Source organism: Cynocephalus volans, chromosome Y (genome assembly GCF_027409185.1).
Source record: "Cynocephalus volans isolate mCynVol1 chromosome Y, mCynVol1.pri, whole genome shotgun sequence".
Classification (NCBI taxonomy): Eukaryota; Metazoa; Chordata; class Mammalia; order Dermoptera; family Cynocephalidae; genus Cynocephalus; species Cynocephalus volans.
In genome coordinates this window covers 3,443,985-3,470,916 of record NC_084479.1, presented here as the reverse complement: position 1 = coordinate 3,470,916, position 26,932 = coordinate 3,443,985, and the positions used below count along the sequence as shown (strand labels likewise).

The following is a 26,932-nucleotide window of genomic DNA, read 5'->3' as shown; positions in this document are numbered from 1 at the left end:
ATTTGAAGCAATGCTATTAGTAAGCAGAGTACCCCAAACAGCACCTGATAAACCAAACCAACTAGGATAGGACCACAATGTCTCTAAAAATTTAATTTTCTTTGGAAACCCACTGTAGAAGACCAGGCAGGACCAACATGCTAATCCTAAACAGAATGACTGCCTGTTAGAATTTAAATTTCAGAGTTCCCTAATGTACATGTCAAATGAGATGAAATGGGGGAAAAAATCAACAGATGTCAACAAACACATAAATCAGAGGTTGAAATTACACTTTTCAAGCAGCCATCATAAAAATGCTTCAGCAACCACTTACAAATTCCTATGAACTCAAAATAGACCCAAAAAACCCCTCAGCAAATAAAGTTTTAAAAAATAGAAATTATAAAACTTAAATATGCAGGCTCACCTCATTTTATTGTACTTTGCTTTATAGTACTTCACAGATGCTGCGTTAATGACAAATTAAAGGTTTGTGGCAACCCTGCATCCAGCAGATATATTAGAGGCATTTTTCAAACATTATGTGCTTACTTCATGTCTCTGTGTCACATTTTGGTAATTTTTGCAATGCTTCTAACTCATTCACTAGTATTATATCTGTTATGGTAATCTGTAATTAGTGATGTTTAAGTATACCATTGTAATTGTTTGGGGATGCCACTACCCCACCCATATAAGATGGCAAACTGAATCAATATATATATGTGTGTGTTACGATTGCTCCACCACCCAACATTCCTCCCCCACAGTCCCCTAGCCCCATCTCTCTCCCTCTCGTGGGGCCTCCGTATTCTCTGTGACACAATAACTGTATTAAAATTAGGCCAATTAATAACTCTACAATGGCCTCTAAGTTTTCAAGTGAAAGAAAAAGTCACACATCTCCAACTTTAAATGAAAAGCTAGACATAATAAAACTTAGTAAAAAGGCATGTTGATAGCCAGTAGGACCAAAGCTAGGCTCCCTGCACCAAACACTTAGCCAGGATGTGACTACAAAGGAAAACCCTTGAAGGAAATTAAAAGTGCTACTCTTACAAAGGAAAAGTCTTGAAGGAAATTAAAAGTGTTACTCCAGTGAACACACAAAGGACAGTAAAGCAAAACAGTCTTATTTTTGATATGCAGAAAGGTTTAGTAGTCTGGATAGGTCAAACCAGCCATAACAGTTCCTTAAGCCACAGCCTAAGCCAGAGCAAAGTCCTAACTCTTCAATTCTATGAAGGCAGAGAAAGGTGAGGAAGCTGCAGAAGAAAAGTTTGAATCTAGCAGACGTTTGTACATGAAGTTTAAGGAATGAAGCCATCTCTATGCATAAAAGTGGAAGGTGAAGCAGCAAGTGCTGATGTAGAAGCTGAAGCAAGTATTCCAGAATATCCAGCTAAGATAATTGATGAAAGTGCCTACACTAAAAGACAGATTTTCAATGTAGATGAAATATCCTTCTATTGGAAAAAGATGTCATCTAGGACATTCATAGCTAGAGAGAAGTCAATGCCTATGACTCTTGTTAGGAGGTAACATAGCTGGTCACTTTAAATTGAAGTCCAAGTCCATTTACCATTCCCCAAATCTTATGACCCTTAAGAATTATGCCAGCTCTACTCTGTCTGTGCTCTATAAATGGAACAACAAAGCCTGGATGACAGCACATCTGTTTATGGCACAGTTTACTACATATTTTAAGCACACTGTTGATAGTACTACTCAGAAAAAAATTCCTTTCTAAATATTATTGCTCACTGACAATGTAGCTGGTCATCCAAGAGCCCTGATGGAGATTAAAATGAGATTAATGTTGATTTCATGTCTGTTAACACACATCCATTTTGCACTGCAGTGACCAAGAAGTAATTTCAACTTTTGAGTCTTATTATTTAAGAAATACATTTTGTAAGGCTATTGCTACCACAGATAGTGAAACTCCTGATAGGTCTGGGCAAAGTAAATTGAAAACCTTCCAGAAATGATTCACCATTCTAGATGTCATTAAGAACATTTGTGATTCATGTTCAAAATATCAACATTAACAGGAGTTTGCAGGAAGCTAATTCCAGCCCTCCTGAATGACTTTCACAGGGGTTAAAGACTTCAGTGGAGTAAGTAACTACAGATGTGGTAGAAACAGCTAGAGAACTAGAATTAGAAGTGGAGCTTAGGGCTGGCTCCGTGGCTCACTTGGGAGAGTGCAGTGCTGGTAGTGCCGAGGTCGCAGGTTCAGGTCCTATATAGGGATGGCCAGCGCGCTCACAGCTGAGCGTGGTGCAGACAACACCGTGCCAAGGGCTACAATCCCCTTACTGGACAAAGAAAAAAAAAGAAGAAGAAGCAGAGCTTGAAGACGTGACCGAATTGCTGCAATCTCACAGTAAAACTTTCGTGGATGAGGAGTTGCTTCTTATGCATGGGCAAAGAAAGTGGCTTCTTGAGATGGAATCTACCCCTGGTGAAGTAAATATTGTCAAAATGACATCAAAAGATTTTGAATATTACCTAAACTTAGATGATAAAGCAGTGTCAGGGTTTGAGAGGATTGATTCCAATTCAGAAAGAAGTTTTACTGCAAGTAACATGCTATCATCTGCATTACATGCTACAGAGAAATCTTTCATGAAAGGTAGAGCTGATCAATGTGGCAAACTTCAATGTTGTCTTATTCTAAGAAATTGCTACAGCCAATCCAACCTTCAGTAACCACAACTCTGACTGGTCAGTACCCACCAACCCTGGGACAAGTCTACCTGCACAAAGATTATGAGTAGCAGAAGGCTCAAATGATTGTTCACATTTTTTAGCAGAACAGTATTTTTTGATTAAAATATGCACATTTTTTAAAGACATAATGCTATTGTACACGTAACAGACTACAGTACAGTGTAACATAACTTTTATGTTCAGTGGGAAACCAAAATTTGTGGTTTATTTTAGTCTTAAACCTAACCTGCAATATCTCTGATGTATGCCTATACACTAACAAAATTAATTAGAACTGCTCAGTAGTACAATAGAAACAAAAGAGGACAGAACCTTCTAACACAATAAACTTGAGATCATATCACAAAAATTTACTTTATCTGGGCAACAAAGAGAAAACAAACTGAAAAAAAATATGAACACAGGACCTCTGCAACAATAACCAAAATTCACATCATAAGCTTCTAGGAATAAGATGCTAAAATGGGGCTAAAAGGGAATTTAAAAAAATAACAGCTAAACATGTCCCAAATTTGGCAACAGACACCTATTCGAAAGAGTGAGCAAAACTCTACAGGATAAACCCAAAGAAATTCATATCAAATACTAATTTCTCATCTAAAAACCATGGACACAAGAATAAAACCAATGTTTCTCAAGTGTTGGAAAAAATAGAACTTTCAATAAGAATTCTATATCTGGCAAAAATATCATCAGGAATAAAGAAATATAAAGATATTCTCAAATGTAAAGAAATTTGTTGGCAGCAGAGCTACATAAAATGTATAATGAAATAGAGTTCTCAAAAGTAAAGTAAATAATTAATCTTGGAGAATCTGAAAGGAATAAAAACAAAAACAAAAAGAACATATACCAGTACGTAAAATAAGATTTCAATAAATGAGTTTCAAAATAAATGAGTTTTATAAACGACACTCAGTTGTTTTAAACAAAATATCCAATACCACATAAAAATATTTTTAAGCTGGAAAAAGAAAAAGGCAATAAAATGGAAGTGTCCACATTTCATTTGAAGTGACAAAATGTTGACACTTAATAGATGAATGGACAATGTATGGGCACTGCAATAACCAGAGAAACCACCAAGAAAATCATATGGGCATATTCAAACATACAAGTATCAATATAGAATTTTTAAAATTGCTGAAGTAAGCTAATGAAAGATAACACAGAGAAATGAGAAACAGAGAGAAAGAACATGAAATAAATAATAAAATGTCAGTCATAAATAATTACCTTAAGTGTAATGTGTAAATACAATTAAAAGAGTTTAGCACAGGACATTAAAATAAACAACCCTCCTATATGCCATTTACAAAAGCAACTCATTTCAAATTTAACAGCACAGATACACTGAAAATATAAGAATGGAAAAATGGTAAATAACTTTTTTTAAAAATTCAGAACTTGAGTAACATCAGAGAAAAATGGTGGACCAGGTAATTCCAAACACCCATTCCTCCACAGAAACATGAAAAAATGGAGCAAAAACTGTCTGAAAATAGTAAAAGGTTTATAGCAATCATACAACAGAGGACCAAAAGCATAAAAGGAAAAACTTGACAGAGTTTCTTTGGGAAATTAGTATATACAAAAATGCCAGTGTATACTGGGGAATTTAGAAAGCCACACGCATACCCAGAAAAAGATTCATTCTCAGTAAAGACCTAAGACACCACTAAGACTTCAATGTCTGATTTCTAGGCTCAGAGCAAGGAGGAAGTGAAGACTAACACTTCTAAACTACTTAAACATTAAAGGTGTGCCCCACCAAAGAGAGACAATATACAAAAGCAGAGGTTTTTTGATGGTTTCTCTTCTTTTTTATATTTTCCTTTTTCTCCTTTCCACCCCCTTCTTATTTCTGCCTCCTAGTATGCAAATAAATTTTTATCACATGTAAGCTCTCTGAACACAAGCTAAAGGAACAGACATTTCAGAGAACACATGAAAAAGAATACAGACTTTACAAAAAGTATTTAAATAGCCAGTACACAAACAGCTACAGACTACAATGAAAAAATAAAATGAAATCGTGAGCAGTGGGAAGAATCTGAGTTTCAGAATTATCATATTAAAATATGCAAAATGGCATATTTTCAGCTAAACATAACTTAAAATGTAAAGAAGCAACAAAGTATGGCCCATTCAAAAAGTAGGTATTTCTGTTTTCCAGTCTGGCATGTAAGAAGCTGGAAGTTGCCACTCCATCCCGGCAACAAGTAAAAAACCTAACAAGGTAAAAAAATTAACAGCTCCTCTTCCACCAGAGAGGTGGGCAAAACAATGTCTCCAAAACCTGAGAGAATGACAGTTAATCAATGCAGATAAACAGGACAGGACAGAGCAGAAACCCACATGAACAAACCTCCATAGGGAACCAGTGCTGATGCAGGGAAGACTGAACTGTAAGTGACACACTACAGCAGCTCAGCATGGACAAGCCTGCGAGATAAAAACACCTGAGGGACCTACATATGAAGAGCCCACCAACCTCTTGAGTTTTACCTCCAGGTATTCACAGCAAATATTAGGAGACAAAAATCTCCTTATGCTTCCAGCAGGAGGAGAAAAAAGTAACCACGTGAATACTCCACAGTACTCTGTTCTTCAGTACTCTGTTCTTCCTAAAAAGATTCTAACCTCAGGAGAAACTGTTTAACCAGAGCCTAACCTGCTGGGGTTTTATAAGAGCCTAACTAACCTGGGGGAAGGGAAATACACACCTGGAGCCAGCTCTAGCCTTGACATGGGAGAGGAGAAATACCCAACTCCAGCCCAGTGTAGCCAGATACACACTGAATACAGTTGAAGAAAGAAATCTCTGAATTTGAAGATATCTCAACAGAAACATCCAAGATGAAAAAAAAAAGAGAGAGAGAGAGAAGATGGGAGGGGGAGAACGAATACCCCAAAACTGTTAGAAAACAACAAAAGGTTTAAGTTACCCATAATGGGAAGTCCAGAAGGAGAAAAAAGAGAAATAGAGACAGAACAAACATTTGCAACAATGACTGAGAAATTCCACACATTAATGTCAGACACCAAACCACACATTCTGGAAGCTCATCAGAGAACACCAAGCAGGATAAATGCCATAACAACTATACCTAGACATACATTTTCAAACCACATGAAATTGAAGAGAAAGAAAACACTGAAAGAAGGCAGAGGGAAAAAATACTTTAGAGATGCAAGGCTAAGTATTTTACATGGCTTCTCCTCAGAAATTATGAAAGCAAGAAGATAATGAGGTGAAATGACTCAAGTATTTATAGAAAAAAAGTCCATCAACTTAGAATTATATACCCTGAATTATTATCCTATCAAATAAAGGAGAAATAAAGACTTTCACAGACAAACAAAAATTGAGAGAATTTGTTGCCCAACAGACCCATCTTCCAAGAAATGTTGTTAAATTATTTAGAGAAGGAAATTGATAATGGTCAGGAAATTGGATAGGAAAAAAAAGAAGAGCATCAGAGAAGGAATAAGTAAAAGTAATATAAAGACTTTTGTTTTTCTTATCCTTAACTGATCTAAAAAATAACAGTTTATTCAAAATAGTATAAGTAAAATAAATGACAGCAATCAGCAATGATGCAAGAGACAGGAGGGAGGAGTTTGTATTCTTTGGTTATTCCAAGGTACTATACCTGTGAAGTGACACAGTGGTATTTGAAAGTGGATTTATACCAAATTATAAATATGTATTGCAAATTCTAAGGCAACCAATTAAAAAAGTTAAAAAAGAAGTATGATATACGCTAAGGCAAGAGAGAAAAATGAAACATATAAAGTGCTCAATTAAAATTGCAAAAGTCGCCATACTGGCAAAGCCACCAAAACCAAAACAGAACAAACAAATAAAGCTGCAAAAGGTAGAAAATAGAAGAAACTAAAATTAGGAACAAATAATAAGGGCAACTAGTAGGAAACAAACAAAAAAGATAGATATTAATCCAACTATATCAATAATCATCTTGATACCTAAATGCACCAATGAAAGACAGAGAATATCAGAGTGGATCTAGAAACAAGACCCAACAATACATTGTCCATAATAAACCCACTTAAAATAGAAAGACAAATACAATGATGAGCCACATAATAACGTTTCAGTCAATGACAGACCACATATATTACGGTAGCTGGAGTAATAGGCTATACCATAAAACCTAGGTGTACAGTGAGTAATACCTTCCAGGTTTCTGTAAGTATACTCCATGATGTTCATATAATGACAAAACTCCTAAACAATACATTTTTTTGAATGTATCCCCATTATTAAGCAATGTGTGACTACACAGATTAAAAGTAAATGGATGGAGAAAGATATACCACACTAACCATAATCAAAAGAAAGCAGGAAACACAGCAGAGACTTCAAATCAATCAATGTTTTCAGGTACAGAGAGAAAATAAAGACAAAGGAGTCAATTCTTCAAGAATAACAATCTTTAAGTGTATGTGCCTCCTAACAAGTGTCAAGATATGAAAGGCAAAAACTGATAAAACTTCAAGAAATGAATCCACTCTAACAGTAGAAGAATTTAACTCCCATTTATCAGAAATGAACCTATCAACAGAAAGAAAATCAGTAAGAACATAGGGGAACCTCAATACCACCATCAATCAATTGCATAAAACAACAATAGCAGAATATAGATTCTTCTCAATCTCACATGAAACATTCATCAAGGTACCACACATTCTGCGGCATAAAACACACCTGAACAAATTTAAAAGACTAGAAATCATACAACATGTACTCTCAGACACACAACAGAATTAAACTAGAAATCAGTCACAGAAAAACAGCTGAAAAACCCCCAAACAGTTGGAGATTAAACAGCACACTTCTACATGACAAAAGAGTAAAAGAAAGTAAAAAATATTTTATTTTAAAATATTAGTTCTCAAGAAAATAAAAAATATTTTGAACAAAATGAAAATAAAAACACAATTTATGAAAATTTGTGGGACACAGCAAAAACAATGCTTTAAAGGGATATTTACAGCAAATATTTGAAAGGACACATTAGAAAGGAGGAAATACCTAAAATCAACTTTCAAGTTAGGAAACTAGAAAAAAAAGAACAAATTCAATCCAAAGTAAGTAGAACAAAAGAAATAAAAATCAGAGCAGAAATCAATCAAATAGCAGGAAGTTAACGGAAAAAAGTCAATGATATAAAGGCTGTTCTTTTGAAAAGATCGATAAAATCAATAAGCCTTTAGCCCAGCTAACTAAGAATAAAAGAAGAGAGAAGACATAAATAACTTATCAGAAATGAAAGAGAAGACATAGTTACTGATGCCATGAGCATTAAAAAGATAATCAATTAAGTCCATGCCCACAAAATTGATAACTTCAATGAAATGAACCAATGCCTTGAAAGACACAACTTGCCAAAACTCACCCAAGAAAAAAACATATCATCTGATAGGACTATATCTATAAAAAAAATCAAATCAATAATTAATTAGCTTATCAAACAGAAAGCATCATGCCTAGATGCATCCACCAGTAAATTCTATCAAATATTTATGAAAAAAAATACAAAAATTCTCTATAATCTCTTTCAGAAGATAGAAGCAGAAAGAATACTTGCTAACTCATTCTATGTGGCCATACCAAAACCAGAAAAAGACATTTCAAGGCAAAAAAAAAAAAAAGGCCAAAATCTCACATAAACATAAATGCAAAAGTCTTCAATGAAATATGAGCAATTCAAATCCAACAATGTATTAAAGAATTTTACACCACAACCAAGTGGGATTTATCCCAGGTGTGCAAAGATGGCACAATATTTGAAAATCATGAAACAGAGGGTTTAAAAAAAAACCACAAGACCATATCAATAGATGCAGAAAAAAGCATCTGACAAAATCCAACACCCACTCATGACTTTAAAAAAAAAAAACTGTCAGGAAAGAACATCCTCAACTTCATAAATAATATCTATAAAAAACTACAGCTAATATTAATATTCTTAGTGAGAAACTCAAAGCTTTCCAACTTTTGACAACAAGGTAAGGATGTCCCCTGTCATCACTTCTTTGCATCAGTGGTTTGGAAGTCCCAGCTAACAGCTAAGATGATAAGACAAAAAAATGCAATAAAAGGTATACAGATTGGAAAGAAAGAAATATTATGCTCACAAATGACATGACCATCTATGTAGAAAACATCAAAGAATCAACAAAAAACTGGAACTGATAAACAATTATAGCAGAGTTTCAGAGTACTAGATTGATACAAAAAAAAAAAAAAAAAAAAAGGTCTATCACTTTCCCATGTACCAGTACAAGTGGAATTTAAAAAATTAAAAACTAGTGTTTATATAGCACTTCCAAATAAGAAATACTTAGGTTAAATCTAACAAAACATGTACAAAAGTTGTATGAGAAAAACTACAAAAATCTGATGAAAGATATCAAAGAAGAACTAAATAAATGAAGGAATATTCAATGTTCCTGGAAAGACTGAATCAATATTGTCAAGGTTTCAGTTCTTCCCAACTTGATCTATAAGAGTCAACAAAATTCCAACAAGTTACTTTATGAATATCAACAAATTGATTTTAGGGCCGACCCCGTGGCACACTTGGGAGAGTGCGGCGCTGGGAGCGCAGCAGTGCTCCCGCCCGCAGGTTCGGATCCTATATAGGGATGGCCGGTGCGCTGCTCACTGGCTGAGCGCGGTGTGGCCGGTCACAAAAAGACCAAAAAAAAAAAAAAACAAATTGATTTTAAAGTTTATATGGAGAGGAAAAAGACCAAGAACAGATAACACAATATTGAAGGGGAGGAACAAAGTTGGGGAAATACTATAAAATTACAGTAATGAAGACAGTGTGGTATGGGATGAAACAATACACAAATAGATGAGTGAAACAGAATAGAGACCCACATAAATAGTCAATTGATCTCTGAAATGAACCCACATAATCAACAGATCTTTCACAAAAAAGCAAAAGAAATAATGGAGAAACCAGTCACCTATAACAAATAGTGCCATTACAACTCGACATCCACATGCAAAAAAAATGAACCTGGATATTGACATTACAACTTTACAAATATTAACTCAAAATGGATCTCAGACTTATATGGAAAATGTAAAACTATAAAAGTCTTAGACAATTACATAGGAGAAAATCTAGGTGACCTTAGGTTTGCTCTTAACTTTTTCGATGCAAAACCAAAACACACTCAATAATGAAAGAACTGATAGGCTGGACTTCAATAAAATTACTAATTTCTGAAAAAGACACTGTCAAGATAACAAAAAGATAAGCCACACACTGAAAGAAAACATTTGTAAAATACATATAAGACTGTTACCTAAAATATACAAAAACTCAACAATCAATAAGAACACAAACAGATTTTTAAATGGGCCAAGATATTAACAGATATATTGTCAGAAAAAGACACACAAATAAGCATATAAAAAGATCCTCCACATATATCATTAGGAAACTTTAATTACGTCAAATTAAAATGAGACACCTGTCCACACCTGTCAGAATAGCCAAAGTCCAGAACACTGAAAACAAGGATGAAGAGCAACAGACACTGTCATTCATTGCTGATGGGAATGCAAAATAGTAAAGCCATTTTGGAAGACAGTTTGGCACTTTCTCACAAAACTAAACATACTCAACATAAGAGCCACCAATCACTCTTCTTAATAGCTATCCAAAGGGGCTGTAAACAAGTGTTCACATAAAAACCTGCACAAGGACATTTATAACTTTTATTCACAATTGTCAAAACTTGAAAGCAACCAAAATGTACTTCAATACATAAATGAACAAATTATGGTTCATCCAGACAATGAAATCCCTGTTTATCCCAAAAAAAGATATGAGAGTTATCAAGTCATGAAAAGATACAGAAGAAACATATGCATATTACTCAGTGAAAAAAGCCAAACTGAACAGGTTACATACTCAATGATTCCAACTACATGATATTCTGGAAAAGTCAAACAGATAACCATACAATTTTTTTTCTTTTGGTCTATTATAACGGAGCATGATAGTAACAGAGTTCATAACACTGACCAATGTTACTTCTGTGAGATAAATTTCACTGATTATAGTTTATTGGTTTTTTACGTGTCGCTGCATTCTCTATGCTATTTGCTTAGCAAATAAACAAAATATATTCATCTGTAAATTTTCTTTGTTTTCTAAGGGTTATTACCCTTAAGAGACTTAGGAATTAATACTACACTTGCTTCAAAAACTGTTACAAGGTTCCTTTCATTTTCAGTTCTCTGAAATAATTATATAGCTTTACCATCTGGTCCTTGAATGTTATATAGAATTTCCCTACGAAACCATCTGGACCAGGTACCTTTTATGTGTGGTAGTTTCTTTATAACTTAGTAGATTTCTTCCATACAAACTGCTGTTTCACCTTTCTAAAAAAGTATAACTTTTTAACATACTTTGAAATCAGCAAGTACAATGTCATCAGCTTTATTCTTGCTTGATATTGCTTTTGCTATTCAGGATCTCTTGTGATTCCACATGAATTTTAAGAAAGTATTTTGTATTTCTGTGCAAAATGCCCCTGGGATTTTGACAGGAAGTCCACTGAATCTGTAGATCATTTAGGGTAGTATATATATTTTGATGATTTGATTTTTCCTATCCATGAACATGGCTATCTATCCATTTATTAGAGTCATCTTCAATTAACTTCATCAATGTTTAATAGATTTCACTGCACAGATCTTACATGTCCTTGGTTAAATTTATTCCTAAGTATTTTAATACTTAGTAGTGCAATTGTTCACCTGATTATTTTCTTAGTTTCTTTTGGGGATGATTTGTTATTAGCATATAAATGCTATTGACTTTTACATGTTGATTATATATACTGCAACTTTACTGAATGTATTAATTCAACAGTTTTTACTGGAGTCTTTAGGGTTTTCTATATGCAAGATCATTTATTCTGCAAACAGAGACAATTTAACTTCTTCCTTTCCAATCTGGATATCCTTTATTTATTTATCTTGCCTAATTGCTCTGGCTTGAACTTTCAGTACTGTGTTGAATAGAAATGGTGAGAATAGGCTCCCTTGTCTTCTTACTGATCTTAAAAGAAAAGCTTTAAACTTTTCCCAATTGAGTATGACGTCGGCTGTGGCCTTGTCTTAATTGTGTTGATATACATCCCTTCTTCATCTACTTTGTTAAGAATTTTTATCATGAAAAGATATTAAACTTTATCAAATGCTTTTTCTGCATCTATTGAAAAAATCATGATTTTGTCCTTCATTCTTTTAACATAGTGTATCATGTTTATTGATCTGTGTATGTTTGAATATTATTATTTCCACAGAGAAATCCCACTTGATCATGGCATGTGGTCCTTTTAATATGTTACTGAATTTAGATTGTTAGTATTTTTTGAGTATATTTTTCTTGAATTTTTCATTTTCTTGGATTAATAAAAAGATATCCACTGAGATGAAAATTCTACTAAAAATATTTACTGAGATGGTAACCATATAAAAGTATACTATTCACATTTCCATAAGTGAAAAGACCATACTCAGTTTTGACTTCATGCTCATTTCACTATATTGGTATCTGCTATTCAGTCATATAGCTAAGATAAACTAATTTTTAAGGATTCAAATGAATCAATTCAATAACATCAGTGATTAATCAGATTTAAAATTCATATTTTCCTTTCTTTAAAATTTTCAATAAAATTAAGGTAGATGGAATGCATTTTAAATTACTTTCCCAGAGCTGTAAAGCTACCAGCATACAATGCCAGCCTGGGCCAGCTGACCAGGAAATCCATAGAACTGGAGCTGTCTTGGCTAGCCAGTTAGCTCAGTTGGTTAGAGGGTGGGATTATAACACCAAAGTCAAGGGTTCGCATCCCCTTACCTGCCAGCTGCCAAAAAACCAGAAGTGGAACTGCCTGAGGATGTGGGAACCCAACCCCAACACCAGTGTGCAGAGAATGTCAGACATGGAGTCAAGGTACATGATTTGCCAGCTTGAAATTGAATGCCTCCCCTGCTGGACTTCAGAGTTCTTTAGGATTTGTTACGCCTTTCTTTTAGACTATTTCTCCCATTTTGGAAGGCAGCTATGCTCACCACTATACCACCAACGCCGCCCTATTTCTCCCATTTTGAATGAGAATATATGTACCCTATGCTTATTGCACCATTGTATTTTAGAAGTAGATAATTTGTTTTGATTTCACAGGTGGGACGTTGGACTTTGAAGTATAGTCTTTTGAACTGAAGCAAGTTAAGACTTTGCAGACAAAATGAATGTATTTGTAAGTAAGAGGGACATGAATTTTGGGTGGCCAGAGGCAGAATGCTGTGGGCTGAATATCTCCCCCAAACTCACTAAGGCTTACACTGTGCCTCCCAAAGTTCCAGGTATTGGAAACTTGGCCCCCACTGTAACTGTTGAGAGTGGGAAATCCTGTTATGGTAGTTGAAACATGGGGCCTTAAAGAGGTAGTGGATTGCAGAGCCATGCGGTAGTGAGAGGATTAATAATGGTGGTCAGAGGTGTGGTTCTGAGGTCTTTAAAAGGAGAGCACATGAGAGTCAGTCTCTCTCTGCTCCACCATCTTGCAACGTAATACCATGTGTCTCTGAAGCCACCAACAAGGAATACCCTCACAAGATGAGTTCCCTGCTCTTTCAACTCCCCAGCCTCCAAAACCATAAGAAATAAATTTCATTTTATTACAAAGTATCCAGATCCAAGTATTTTGTTAAAAGCAACAGAAAAGGAATGAATTAAATCACAAAGAGTTTAAGGTAGTTACAGAAACAACCACACACAGGGCTGGCCAGTTAGTTCAGGTGGTTGGCGCACAGCCTTGTACACCAAAGTCATGGGGTTCCAATCTCCATACCAGCCAGCCACCAAAAACAGAACAAAAACTACCACAAACATTTCAAATACAAATCTCAAATTCATTCATTTGCCTTGATTAATTTGATATTAAGCAAATTTCGAACATATATCATGAGTAAAGAATATACTACCCAGACTGAATTAAATTGTTTGATACATTTATTTCATTTAAAGCATGAAATTGTCTGGTACATTTCATTTAATTTAAAGCATAGATAAGAATGTAGTTATTTGTTAGTTCTTGTTCTTGTATTAAGAAAGGTAAGTTGGAAGGAAATACAGTGCCATAATACAGTGGAGATCTCTGTGGAGCATGAAAGCCCAGGACAGCAGCACAGAAAGAGAGAAGGGCCAGCCCGTGGCTCACTTGGGGGAGTGTGGTGCTGATAATACCAAGGCCAAGCGTTAGGATCCCTATATAGGGATGGCCAGTTAGCTCACTTGGGAGAGCGTGGCTGACAACACCATTCAAGGGTTAAGATTCCCTTACCAGTCATCTTCAAAAAAAAAAAAGAGAGAAGCACAAGCCTCAGCCACCACATCTCCACCACCCACACCGGTGCAGGTGGGATTTCCTTTCTGGGAATAAAGTAGGCAGACAACCCACACCAACCCCTTCCTCACCACAAAGGCCTGCAGTTCCTACTGCAGAAGGATTCCACAGCCTTTCTAAGTACAGACCCATGTGTGGGGAGCTTCCTAGAATACACATACTGCATCACTCTCGAACAGGAGCACATAATGTGCACTCCCTATCCCCACCCCGTCTTGAAACCAGAGCCACTAAAGAAGCACACCGTGTCCTGGAGCCAGTAGCCAGTGCACTTGCAAAGCCTTATGGCCCAACCTTCATCCCAAAACTCACAGGAGAAGCTACAACACCCTGATCAAATGGCTTGAAGCCTGGACCAAGAGCAGCTATGACCCCAGTTGTGCACATCTGGGAAGCCAACCCCAGGCCTACAAAACTAACATACTCCCACATCCGCAGCCAGACAAAAGAGAAGCAGACCAATGTCTGGCAAACTGTCCCCCTTCCTTTATCTATCCTCTTTCTCTCCAATAGCTGGTTGGGCTTCATGCAACCGAACCCCAACCCAGAAAAACAGCTCACAGGTCTTTACCCTAATGAATGTGCTCTCAGGCCAGTAGGAATAAAGCACATCCTACCCTCTCAGAGAAAAGCAGTTTTGCCTTAAACAGTCCTGCCTAGGGGCTGGCCATTTAGCTCACATGGTACAGTGCAGCACTGATAACACCCATGTTAAGGATTTGGCTCCCCTTACCAGCCGCAAAAACAAACAAACAAACAAAAACAGTCCTGCCTATTGGCCTCACCTACCCTACCCGCTTCCCCCAGATGATGGCTACACCCATTTTTGTCAGGCCCACTTCCCAATCTCACCCACAACCCACAAGGCAGCTGGCTGGGCCCCTTTCAGAAATCCACCTCCAGGCTTCACTCACCTCCTGAGAAGCAGTGGCTCTGCCCTTGAAAGACCTGCTTCCAAAATGCCAGGGAGCATGGCCTCATACCTGGCCCAAGTAGTGGTGCAGGGGATAAACCATCAGCTGACCAGTATCCAGCTATCCAAGCCAAAGGTACCTCAACTCCTGTGCAGAGAAACAGCCCAGCTGTATGCCTCTAATGGGCACCCCTTAGTCTTTAAGCCATTATACACACACACACACACACACACACACACACACACACACACACACACTGCATTCAAGTAAGAAACAGCCTGGCTGATAGATACACCCCTGGCAGGCCCACCACTGGTCAGAGAAGCAGCACATTGACTGTGCCACTGGCAAATAAGTCCTAGAGACCCTGACAATCCATATACCCACAACCCTGGCCTGAGAATCAACCCAGTAACTGCATCACCAGTGAGCCAGCTCCTGAGACAACTGACCCACAGGGTGCATGGCACCCTCAGCCTATCAACCAACCCAGCAATCCCCTCCCTGGAAAAGCTGCACCACCACTACTATAAACCTCCAAAGCAAAAAGTCACCAAGTTACTCTTAGACACAGCAAAAGCAGATTACAGCTGAAGAAACTACATAAAGTCTACACTACTGCACCTACCCAGAACAAAGCCACTGTGCTCTACCTGATCAACACTCTAGAATGCATTTGCAGGTGAAAGTCTTTTCCTATGCAAGCCACTCCACAAAACTCAAAAAGGTGATTGTTCCTCCAGAAGCACAGATGTGAACACAGGGAAACTGGGAACATGAAAAAACAAGGTTAACATAACACCACCAAAAAAATTAATGCTCCAGTAACCAATCTTAAAGAATCAGAAATTGATGACTTGCTAGAAAAGAAATTCAACTTAATAATATTAAGGAAATTCTCTAAGATACAAGAGAATACAAACAACTAAAAAATTCAATAAAATAATTCATGATCTGAATGAGAAATTCAAAAAGACATCATAAAAAACAAGCAAATTTTGGAATGGAATAATTCATTCAATGAAGTAAAAAATACAACCAAGAGTCTCAACAACAGGCTAGATCATACAGAAGAAAGAAATTCTGATCTTGAACGCAGCTATCTTTAAATAACACAGGAAAACAAAAAAGAAAAAGAAAAAAGAATGAACAAAGTCTACATGATCTATGTGATACTATGTAGCAAACAAATATCCAATTATGGGCATTCCAGAAGGGGAAGAAAACAGAAAAGATATTGAAAACCTATCTAATGAAATAATACCTGACAAGTTCCCTATTCTTGGGAAAGATACAAACACCCAAATCCAGAAAGCTCAGAGGTCCTCAAATAGATTTAACCCGAAAAGGACCTCTCCAACACATACTGTAGTCAAACTATCCCAACACATACTGTAGTCAAACTATCCAGTACTAAAGACAAAAAAGAGAATAATAAAAACTACAAAAGAAAAACTATAATTCACTTATAAGGAAATTCCCACTAGATGAATAGTACTTCTAAGCAGAATCCCTACAGAAAAAAGGAATGATATATTCAAAGTGCTGAAAGAAAAAACTGTCAGCCAAGACTAATATACCCAGCAAAGCTACCCTTCACAAATGAATAATAAATAAAAATGCTTCTTAGACAAACAAAAAGAAAAAAAGAATTCATCACCACCAGACTGGTAGTAGGAGAGTCCTATGTATGGAAGAGAAAGAACAATAACAATCATCATGGAAACGCCTTTAAATATAAAACTTTAATAGAGGAGATACACAAAATAGAAAGAAAAAGGAATCAAATCTCATCAGTCCAGAAAATCATCAAACTGTGAAAATAAACAATAAGATGACAAAGAATTTAAGGAGCAAAGGATTCACAAAACAACCATAACACAACCAATAAAATGATAGGAGTAAGAACACACATATTGATAATAACCTTGAGTGTAAATGAATTAAATGCCCAAGTAAAAGATACAGACTAGCCAAATGGATGAAAAACATGACCCATACATATGCTGCCTACAAGAAACACCCATTACCCACAAACTCACACACAGACTGAAAAGTGAAGGGATGGAAACAGATATCCCATACAAAATGAAAACAAAAGAAAACAGAAGTACCTATACTTACATCCAATAAAACAGACTTTAAATAAAAATATGTAAAAGGAGACTAAAATGGTTAGTACATAATGACAAATGGATCAATACAGAAAGAGAATATAACAACAGACACCAACACAATAATAGCTGAGTACTTTTAACAAGCCCCTGTCAGCACTGGACAGATTACCAAGACAAAAAGTCAACAAGAAAACATCAAATTTAAATGGTACCAAAGACCAGATGGACCTAACAGACATACACAGAGCATTTCAACCAAAAGCTGCAGAACACACATTCTTTTCCACAGCACATGGAACATTCTCCAAGATTAAACACGTTATTCCACAAAATAAGACTCAACAAGTTCAGAAAAAATCAAAATCATATCAAGTATTTTTTCTGATCACAATGGTAGATTCATTAACAAGGGAAACTTTTGTAACTATGTAACTATATGAAAATTAAACAACATTCTCTTGAATGACCAAGGGATAACGATGAGATTAGGAAGGAAATCAAAACATTTCTCGAGACAAATGAAGACAGAAACACAACATACCAAAACCTATGTGATACAGTCCAGGCAATAATTAAGAGGAAAGTTTATCACAATAGACACCTATGTCAAATATATCAAATAAACAGCCTAACAATGCATCTCAAGGAATGAGAAAGCAAGAACAAACTAAATCCAAAAAAAGTAGACGAAAAGAAATAATAAAAATCAGAATAGATATTAATGAAATAGAGACTAAAAATATAAAAGATTAATCAAACAAATATTTATTCTTGGAAAAGATAAACAAAATCAACAAACCACTAGCTAGACTAAACAAAAAAAAAAAGATAAGACCTGAATAAATAAAATAGAAATACAAAAGGAGACATTACAACTGAACCCTCAAAATATAAAGGAACATTAGAGACTGTTATTAACAACTACATACCAATAAATTTGAAAACCTGAAAGAAATGGATAAATTCCTAGACACATATGACTTGCTGTGACTGAACGAAGAAGAAACAGGAAATCTAAACAGATGAATAACAAGCAACAAGATTGAATGAGTAATTTAAAGTCTTCCAAGAAAGAAAAGCCCAGGACCAGATGGTTTTAGTGCTAAATTCTACCAAACATTTAAAAAATGAATACCAACACTGCCAAAAACTGAAGCGGACAGAATACTTCCTCATAACAGGAGACCAGCATCACCCTCACAGCAAAACCAGGCAAGGGCTCAACAAAAAAGAAAACTACAAGCCAATACCTGTGATGAACACAAATACAGAAATCCCCAATAAAAGACTACAAACCTGTTGTAACACCAAAGTCAAGGGTTCAGATACACATAGGAACAAGTGGTATAAAAAAAAAAAAAAAAAAAAAGAAAGTGAACCAAACCCAACAGCATATCAAAAAGATTATACAGCATGACCAAGTGAGATTTATAACAGGGATGCAAGAATAGTTCAACATACACAATTCAATAAATGTGCTTCATCTTATCAACAGAATCAAAGAAAACAACACAGGATTATCTCAATAGACACACAAAAAAGCATTTAATAAAATTTGATTTCCTCATAAAAACTCTTAACAAATTAGGTACAGAAAAAAGTATGTTAATGAAGCCTATATATGACAAATCCACAGCTATCATCATACTGAACAGGGAAAGTCTGATAGCCTTCCCTGTAAGACTTAGAATAAGATGGGTATGCCACCTTTATTCAACATAGTACTGGAAGTCCTAGCCACAGCAATTAAGCAAGAAAAGAAATAAAGGGCATCCAATTCGGAAAGGGGAAAGTCAAATTGTCCTACTTGCAAATGGAAAAACCTATAGACACTACCAAAAGAATCCTAGACCTGATAAATTCAGTAAAGTGGCAGGACACAAAACCAATATACAAAAATCACAGCATTTCTATACACCAATAGCATACATACCATAAAAAGAAATCAAGAAAGAAATCCCGTTTTCAATAGTGACAAAAAAACAAAATACCTAGGAATAAATTTAACTAAGGAGGTGAAAGATTCCTACAAGGAAAACTATAAAACATTGACTAAAAAGAAATTAAAGACAACATTTAAAAAAATGGAAAAAACATTCCACGTGCAAGGATTGGAAGAATCAGTATCATCAAAATGAGCACACAATTTAAATCTATCTATATATTCAATGCAATCCCCACCAAAATACCAAAGTGTAGAGTATACTTACATTTATAAAGCGAAAATATATTTCACAGAGTCTAGTTCCCTGTAGTTTCAGGTTTAGCCTAACTTCTTAAAAGTACATATAAAATGTTAACCTTGCAAAAGACAGGAAACTTTTCCCAGGCTAAAAGTCTCTGTTGTAAGATAAAGAATTGTAACACAGCATGGCTGCTGGCTCAAGGATAGACAAGTTACTGATTGATATGTAAAGATACTGGGAAATTGCTGTAGGGAAAAACAGTGTTTGTAGTGGATCGACTTAACCTTTTGCAAATTGCATTATGGAATGTCACTTTGCTTATTTCAATGATGTTACCAGCTTTCCATTTGTTATCCATAATTCTGATGATATCCTTGTGTCTTTGTAATGGTTAGATCAACTGAATTTTCTTGTAAAACTTCCTTGTCCTTACAATAAAAGAGAAAGGCTAACTTTGGAGGGGGCTGCCATTTACAGTTTTGCTCCTCTTAATGGAAAAATTACTGAAATGCAGTCCGTCCAGGCTTCAATGCATACATAGTGCTTGAGTATTCACGTAATTCTTTTCTTCATATCTGTTACGCAGGGAATAGATGTGTAACACCAAAGACTCACTTCACAGAAACAGAAAAAACAATTTGAAAATTTATATGGAACAACAAAAGAGGCTGAATAGCCAAAGCAATCTTGAGCAAAAAGAACAATAACACATCCTAACTTCAAATTATACTACAAAGCTAAAATAATAAAAACAGCATGGTACAAGCACAAAAACAGACACATGGATCAATGGAACAGAATAGAGAATTCAGAAATAAATTCATGTATCTTCAGCCAACTGCTTTTCAACAAAGGAGCCAAGTAAACACACTGGCAAAAGGGCAGTCTCTTCAAATAAATGGTGCTGGAAACACTACTGGTCCATATGCAGAAGAATAAAACTAGATCCCTATGTTTCATCATATACTAATGTCAACTCAAAATGGATTAAAGATGTAAATGTAAGACCTGAAACTATAAAACTCCTAGAAGAAAACATGGGAAATGCTTGAGCACATAGGACTGGCAAATATTTTATTTTTAAGAGCCTAAAAGCATAGGCAACAAAAGCAAAAATAAACAAATGGGATTAAACAAAACTAAAAAACCTCTGCACTGCAAATAATGAACAAAGTGAAGAGACAACCTACAGAATGGGAGAAAATATTTGAAAACTATGCTTGAGATTAATATCTAGAATGTACAAGGAACTGAAACAACTCAATAATAAAGAAAATAAATAATCTAATTTAAAAATGGACTAGGCCCTGCATGATTCTATGTTGCTGGTGCATAACTCTCAGTCCCATCCTGTCCTGCTCACTCATGGAGGCTTCCAGACCCTGGCTCTGCCAGGGCAGGTGTCTTAAGGAGCGCTTTGTACTCCTCATGTGTTGACAAACATCCTTAATAAAGCAATGTTTTCTGTGCAAAAAATAAAGTAACTTAAAAATCAATAAACTTTAAAAATCTTAAGGGGCTAAGGAACTGAATAGACATATCTTAAGAGAATCTATACAAATGGCCAACAAGTATATAAAAAAATGCTCAAAATCACTAATCATCAGAGAAATAAAAATCAAAACCACAATGAGATATCAACTCACCCCAGTTAGACTGGCTGTTATCAAAAAGCAGAAAATAAATGCTGGCAAGGATATGGAGAAAGCGAACCCTCCTCCACTGTTGACGGGATTGTATATTAGTACAGCCATCTCGGAAAACAATACAGAGCTTTTTCAAGCAAGTACAGACAGAACTACTGTATGATCCAACAATCCCATACTGGCTGTATAGCCAACAGAAAGGAAATCAACATGTCAAAGGGATACCTGCATTCTCCTGTTTATCACAGCTAATATTCACAACAGACTAAGATTGTGAAGTAACCTAAATGTACATCAATGCATTTTTAAAATGTGGTATATATACACAATGGAATACTGCTCAGCCGTAGAAAACAATGAACTTCTGACATTCAGAAAAACATGGATGAACGTGTAGAAAACAATTTAGTGAAAAAGCCAGGTGCAGAAAGAGAAATACCATCACATGTTCCTACTCATATGTGGAAGCTAAAAAAGTTGATCTTATAGAAACAGAGAATAGAATAAGAGTTAACAGAGACAGGTAGGGGAGAGGGCAGAGGCAAGGGAGAGAGGGTGGTCAATGGATACAAAAATTGTAGAGAGAAAGCGGAAGAATAAACCATCAGCAACAAATTCCTGTATAACTTCAAGTAGCTAATTGAGAGGATTTTGAATGTCCCCAACCCAAACAGATGACAAACATTTGAGGTGATGGATATGCTAAATAACCTGTATGATCATTGAACACTGTATAAATGTACCCAAATATCACACTGTACTCCATAAATATATACAATTATCATGAGTGATTATAAATAAATTAATTAAAAAGAAAAAGAGTAGATTGGTGGTTACTAGAGAATGGAAAGGGAATAGGGGGAGGGAGATGGGAAGAAGTTGGTAAATGGGTAGAGTTACAAAGCTGAACTTAGATAAGGAAGAGTAAGTTCTAGTGCTCTAGAGTGGCAACAGCTAATAACACTGTATGGCATATTTACAGATATCCAGAAAAGCAGATCTTGAATGTTATAACCACACATTTAGGTGACAGATATGAACTATTCTAACTGGGTCATTATACCATATACACATACACTGAAACAACAAATTGTACCCCACAAAAACGCACAATTTAAGAAGTTATTTTTTCAAAAAAAGGTAAGTTACAATACTTACCTGGGTTTCATATAAGTGAGCAATATGAAATTGAACTGCAATGAATCATAAGAAAAGATCACGAAAAAAGGTACTAAAGTGAAACACAAGTAGGAACAGTGTATATAAAACAAGCAAATGCTAAAACTATAGAATATACATTTTATTAGAGTGTAACTTTTGTTTTAAATAAAACAATATAAAATTAAATCTATGAAAGATCATGAGCATACTAAGAAAAATATTCATTATAAGTCATACTTATATTAAATTTTCATCCACTTATTCACAGTTCTAACAAATTTTAAAGTTCAAAACAGAAACATTGAGTAAACACGACCTTTTAAACATATATCTTGATTACCAGTATTCAAAAACTTTTATCTTAAAAACATAATAAAATTACTATATAAAAAACATGTGCTTTTTAATGCACATATTGTTTCTTAAAATTAAATCTCATATAAAACATTTCCAAAAAAGTCATAGGTTCAGGATACTAGTAACAACACCAGGGTAATAAATTTTCTTCCAATCCTTCAGAATTAGATGATTTTTATTGAAAGAAGGAAAAGAAAAAGAGGTCAACTACCTAGAAAACAAGATTACAACAAAAAATATCTGAAAAACCAAATAAAAGGAGAATATTTTGGCTTCTTTTCGCAGCTCTTCTTAAGACCCAATTCCCTATCACCAGAGCATGTATGATCTAATGAAAACAGGAATGATCAACACAAATAAATAATCAACAGATCAGAACAGTAAATACTTAAATTTCACGGTTTCTATTTATCAATGACAAATGTCTTTTCTTATTTTGTTTTAGGTTCTATCTAGGAGAACCTTCCAAAATTATATGTAGAATATTTATTTTTGTAGAGTTTATTTAAGAAATGGCCCACTGCAATCACAAAAGCATGAATCCCTTTTTCTTTCCTCCTTTCAGAAACATAAAATTCTCGTGGCCAGTTAACTCAGATTGTTAAATAGCAAGGTCCAGGGTTTGATACCTGTACAAACATTTTACATTTTTTACTTTTGTACACAGCAAATGGAAAAAAAATTCTTCCTGACCCTAACCCTAACCCTAACCCAAGCTCAGTTCCTAAATTATTCTGATTCAGTGAGCCTATGGAAAGACCTGGCAAGCTGCCTTTTCAATTTGTTCTCAAGCTTTCTAGTAAGTTCCCTACACCCACATTAGAGAATGATGCACGAGGTAACAACAAATTCCTTTTCAGAAAAGAGAAATGACCCCAAATTTTATAATTAAAATCAAACAACTTTTGGAACAAAGTCACTGTTTTGTAAGTAGTTAAATATCAGAAGTAAAACTAACTGGCTATGAACTTTTGGCTATGAAGGTAAAATAAGAATTTTTTTTCACAGAAAAAGAAAATATCAGAAGATAATACCCCCAAAACCAAAAAATTTAAAAGTCCTATATATATTAATACCTCTCTGCCTACAGAGGTTGATAGCTCTTCCTCCTCACTCTCCTTTCCCACCACAGTACTGCTTACCACATCAAGTCTAGTTAATAGAGTTCTTACCTAGAATTATTGGAGGAAACTGGATTAAAGATTAAAAAAAGAAAAAATATAATGAAAAATCTATGCCCTATTTTCCCCATATTTCTACCAATCTAATAAAGATAATAAGAAAAGAAAAATCAATAGTAAGTAGCAGCCTAAAACCAGATTTACTGACCAGTGACTCCAGATTTGGTCAGTGGTCAGATGTCTCTGGCCTCACCATCCCATAAGATACAGTAACACCTTTTGTTAGGTAAAAAATTTCCATTCCTCACTCTTAAGTATACTTTAAAAGAGGAGCAACAAGGAAAATATTCAATATGGCAATTTTCACTGATGCAGTGAAAGTGACAAATATGAACTCAAAAGGTCCCAAGATAATACTTTATCCTAAAATATTAGTGTTAGAACACCAGAATAAACTTTATCATCCCAAAGGACAATCATATAACATAAAGTTTCATATCACCTAATTCCTTTCAATAATATTAATTGCAGTGATCTATCTTAAATAGCTACAAAAGCAACATATATTTATTATTTTTTAAACTATACATTTGTAATTTATTCATAAAATAAAAATATCTTTTCATTCCATTTATTTTCATCTTTGCTTTGAAAGCTTCTCATTTTTCCAACATCACAAATACTTAGAAGAGTTTCAAACAATATTCAAGGACTATGAATATGTAAATCATGAACAGACATAATTTTTCTATTTAAAAAGATACACACTAGAAAGGAATAACAACTAATAATGTTTGGTGTAAAGTGGGTAATTACTATGTTAGTGCTGTGTGAGATACCAGACATTTCTACAGTTACCAAATAATTAAACTGATAAGTTTTTTTTTTTTTAATATACTCAAATAGACTGAACCACACAATATATTAATGTCTCTGAATCAGGCACATGCCATCCCATTCTTTTTCTCAATAACCGACAAAACCAAGATACTGTACACATAAAAATGTATTTGTAGTCATAAATTGCTTTGTCCTATCCTCTTGATCAAAAGACAAATACAAACAGACAAATATTGTATTTAAAAATACTTACTCTCAGCACTGGACAGAGTACAAGGATTACAGTCAATCAAAGCTAACTGAAAATGCTGCAAGAAGAAAGCAAAAATATTAATGCACTAAATTTAGAGTTGCATAAAATGAATTTTTCCTCAGCCATTTAAGGTCTATCATAAAAAAAAGAAACTGTGCTACTCAACTAAAACATGCCCCCGAACCATATAAAATTACTACATTCAAAATTAATTGCTGAAAACTGAATGTTATCAAATTATTTTCATGAGACTCAAAAATGGAGGATGCAGAAAAGAATTAACTTTATCAACTACATGCATGTTTTTGTTATATAAAAAAAAAACACCTGAATCGCTCAGTCTTCAAGTAAACAAAACAGTTGCTCCTCAACGTACAATGGAGTAACATCTCAATAAACCCATCCTAAATTGAAAATATCTTAAGTCAAAAATGCATTTATATTCTGATAAGCCCATTGTAACGTTGAGCGCGCGCGCACGTACACACGAAGGCGGACATTTTAGAAAGACTAAGAGAAACAGCATTTCTTCTTCTTGTTCTCGATTTTCTCTAAAATTTCACATTTTAGTTAAAAAATATCTCAAAGTCTGACCTGTAGCCATCTATTATAAAGGAATACAGATACACATTTTCCTCTCAGTTCAAGCCTTGAATAATACAGCTTTTCTATCCATTTGAAATATTTTTCTTTTCAGAAATAGGTGCAGATAAATAACTTGAGATAGTCATTTAAGACGTGTGCTTTCCATAGAAACAAGCTGCTGACCAAGACCATTATTGATGTAAGAACTTAAAATCACCTGTAAACACCTTCCCCCTCCAGACCAGTATCTTCATACCAAAGAAAAACTCTTACAAAGCAACAATATTTTATGACATTTTGATGGAAGTAAACATCTTGGTAGAGAGTAGATGGATATGTTATGATTTTCAGCAAATGTGGTTAGTGGAAACAACGACTGACTAATTGTGTTAGGGTTAGCATGAAGAAGTGGTAGCAGAGTACATCCATCCACTTTATCCTTGGGGGATGTTTCAAGATCCCTAGTGGAAGCCCAAAACAACAGATGCTACCAAACCTGACAGGATGTTAATTGAAAAGTGTTTCTATTCTTCTCTTCCACCCACAAATTTAATGCCTTCTCCATCTTAACTAAGCACTTATCACACAGCACTCTGGCTATAACTTCTGCATTTTGAGGTGCAACAGCAAAACTAGCATGTATTTTTTTTCTTCCTCACAATTTTACCAATAGGAGACTCATTCTTACCACAGCATACAATTTTTTTTCCTTATTAAGTCATTTCTACCTAAATGAAGCACATTACAGCTTCTCTTTGGCATATGTGAATTGCCAGCATCACTATTCTTGCAGTTTGGTGCCATTATTAAGTACCATAAGGGTCACTTGAACACAGCATTGCAAACTATGACAGTAATCTAATTCATCCAAGACAGCAACTAAATGATTCATAGCCAGACAAGTAGCTAATACAGAGTAAACAAAGGGATGATTCTCATCTGGGCCAGACAGAGGGTGGCGGTACAGATTTTATCACACTACTTAGAATGGCACACAAATTACAATTTATAAATTATTTATGGAATTTTCTATTTAATATTTTCAGACCATGGTTGACCTCATGTAACTGATACTTTGGAAAGTGGATAAAGGAAGGACTACTGTAGTTATGTAAGATGTGAATGTTGAGGGAAACTATTTGATGGGTATACCAGATCTGTTCGGGTTTGTTTTTGTTGTTCTTTTTTACAACAGCATGTAGATTTACCATATTCTCAAAATAAAAATTTAAAGCAAAAGGGGGGCAGGTACCTCATTTACTAAGGAAAAACCACAATTTGAACACTGAGGACACTGTTTTTATTTTCCCTTGGTGTACAGTGGCAAATGTGGATGCTTAATATGATACCAGAGCAACACGAAAAGGACTATTTTTAAATCTGTGAAACGTTAAAAGTAAACCCTACTTCATTATTTTTTTCTACACAAAAGGGCAACATAACAGCCACATTTCAGATTGTACTACAATTTAAAGTCTAATCTGCCTTGAAACCGTAATTATTAAACAGATGTGAGAAAACAGACCTTTGCTGCTGTGGACTGAATTGCGTCCCCC

At 35.0% G+C, this 26,932-nt stretch overlaps 1 protein-coding gene across 6 annotated transcripts in view; it reads right to left on the bottom strand.

Annotated features, from left to right (window-relative positions):
* Positions 1-26,932, bottom strand: part of LOC134368928 (lysine-specific demethylase 6A-like) — a 174,504-nt gene that overhangs the window by 84,807 nt on the left and 62,765 nt on the right. For all 6 annotated transcript variants that reach the window (XM_063085172.1, XM_063085167.1, XM_063085168.1 and 3 more), the window contains exons 7-8: positions 24,792-24,846; positions 22,218-22,252 (exon numbers count right to left, since the gene is read on the bottom strand). In XM_063085172.1, coding sequence (XP_062941242.1) covers positions 22,218-22,252; positions 24,792-24,846 — 90 coding nt within the window. The remainder of the gene's footprint in view (positions 1-22,217; positions 22,253-24,791; positions 24,847-26,932) is intronic.